This window comes from Orycteropus afer, unplaced genomic scaffold, assembly GCF_000298275.1.
Source record: "Orycteropus afer afer isolate SDZICR_OR568_19922 unplaced genomic scaffold, OryAfe1.0 scaffold01045, whole genome shotgun sequence".
NCBI lineage: Eukaryota > Metazoa > Chordata > Mammalia > Tubulidentata > Orycteropodidae > Orycteropus > Orycteropus afer.
In genome coordinates, this window is record NW_006922632.1 from 5,517 (window position 1) to 7,114 (window position 1,598).

At 33.7% G+C, this 1,598-nt stretch overlaps 1 protein-coding gene across 1 annotated transcript in view; it reads left to right on the plus strand.

Annotated features, from left to right (window-relative positions):
* Positions 1-485: 485 nt before the first annotated feature.
* The window catches only part of LOC103212636 (telomeric repeat-binding factor 1-like), a gene marked incomplete at its 5' end in the record, with an annotated part of 57,257 nt that continues 56,144 nt past the window's right edge, over positions 486-1,598 (plus strand). The window contains one exon of the mRNA XM_042783400.1: positions 486-607. Coding sequence (XP_042639334.1) covers positions 486-607 — 122 coding nt within the window. The remainder of the gene's footprint in view (positions 608-1,598) is intronic.

The following is a 1,598-nucleotide window of genomic DNA, read 5'->3' on the forward strand; positions in this document are numbered from 1 at the left end:
AATGTTGGTTATTGAAAGAACGTTGGCAGAGAAATAATTTCTTGAAAGACCCTGTCTTAATTGTGCACAAAATAGATAAAGATTTCAAACAGTAGATGCAAAAAATCATATTTCGATATAAACGCACTAGTTGTGCTCTGTCTAGGTTTGTTACAAGGCAGTTAGGCTTACAAACTATTTAAGATTTCTATTACTATGACACTTTATATTAAATAGTTAAAATTTGAGATTTCAGTCCTTAAAAATCAATAGTTGAGTAAAAAAAGAGCTCCCACTATTTTATACTATCAACTACCTTGTTCTGTTTTTAAAATTAATGAGGACATTAACTTAGAAAATCAAATCATTTCCTTAAACTGGTTTGTACTAAATGGTGTCTGACATAGAGTATACATTTAATGAATATTTAAAGGAATACCTTTCTTAAAAACTTGACAAAAGTAAGGTTCTACTTAACTTCCTATTTGTTTTGTTCTTTTTTTAAGATGCACAGTTTGAAAGTGATGAACGAATTACACCCTTGGAATCAGCCCTGATTGTTTGGGATTCAATTGAAAAGGAACATGACAAACTTCATGAAGAAATAAAGAATTTAATTAAAATTCAGGTATGAGTATTAATTTGCACTTATTATTTGAGTAGGAGAAAAACACTTGACATCTAAAAGAAGTAGAATTTAATATAACCTTTTTCTTCAGAAATTTGACCTTTGGTTTGTAGTCTTGACATGAACACTGAGGATTATTATGACTTAATATTTGTTACCCAAATGTATGCTGCTGCACTTTAGGAAAAATACCCCCTTTATTTTAAAGACCATCAAGCAGCAAAATTCAGTGGTTTATACTCTTCTAATTTCTATTTAAATATAAAGAAAAGCAGTTCTTATTGATAATAAATTAATAGTTTTTGTGATCAAGAGAATATTAAATTTTAACCATATAAACATTTCAGTAGTAAGCACTGAAAGCATGAGAAGTCAAGACAGTTATTCAAAGATACAACTGAATAAACAGGGAAGACATGTTATCAGGCTAAACAAATATTAGGGATGTTCTCAGTTCGAAAAACTTTTCCCCATCCAATCTTGTATGTTAAGTAGGAGAGAAAATCCTGGTCAATCCTACCTTCCCAAGAATGAGTTATTGATAATTAATGTGATTAGGAGTCTGGTAGTGTAGTGCCTAAGGCACTTGACGGCTAACCAAAAGGCTGGCAGTTCAAACCCACCAGCTACTCCTCGGAAGGTTGGGCAGTCTACTTCCGTAGTGATACTATACTGCCTTGGAAACCCAAGGAGGGGTCACTATGAGTCAGGTCCAACTTGACAGCACATAACAACAACATTAGGTAGATTTAGGACCTGAGAGAAAAGGATGGGCTGAAATGTGTCTGCTACTTTCATGAAATTTAACCCATGGCAAAGAGATTTGTCACATTATTCCAATCTTTTGGGGCTCTAGAGGAAGCTAGCCTTTACTAATACACTACTATAAATAGTAATAGGAATTCCCGAGCACTTGATTGTACTCATGAGGAATCTGTACCTTGACCAGGAGGCTGTCGTTCGAACAGAACAAGGGGACACTACATGGTTT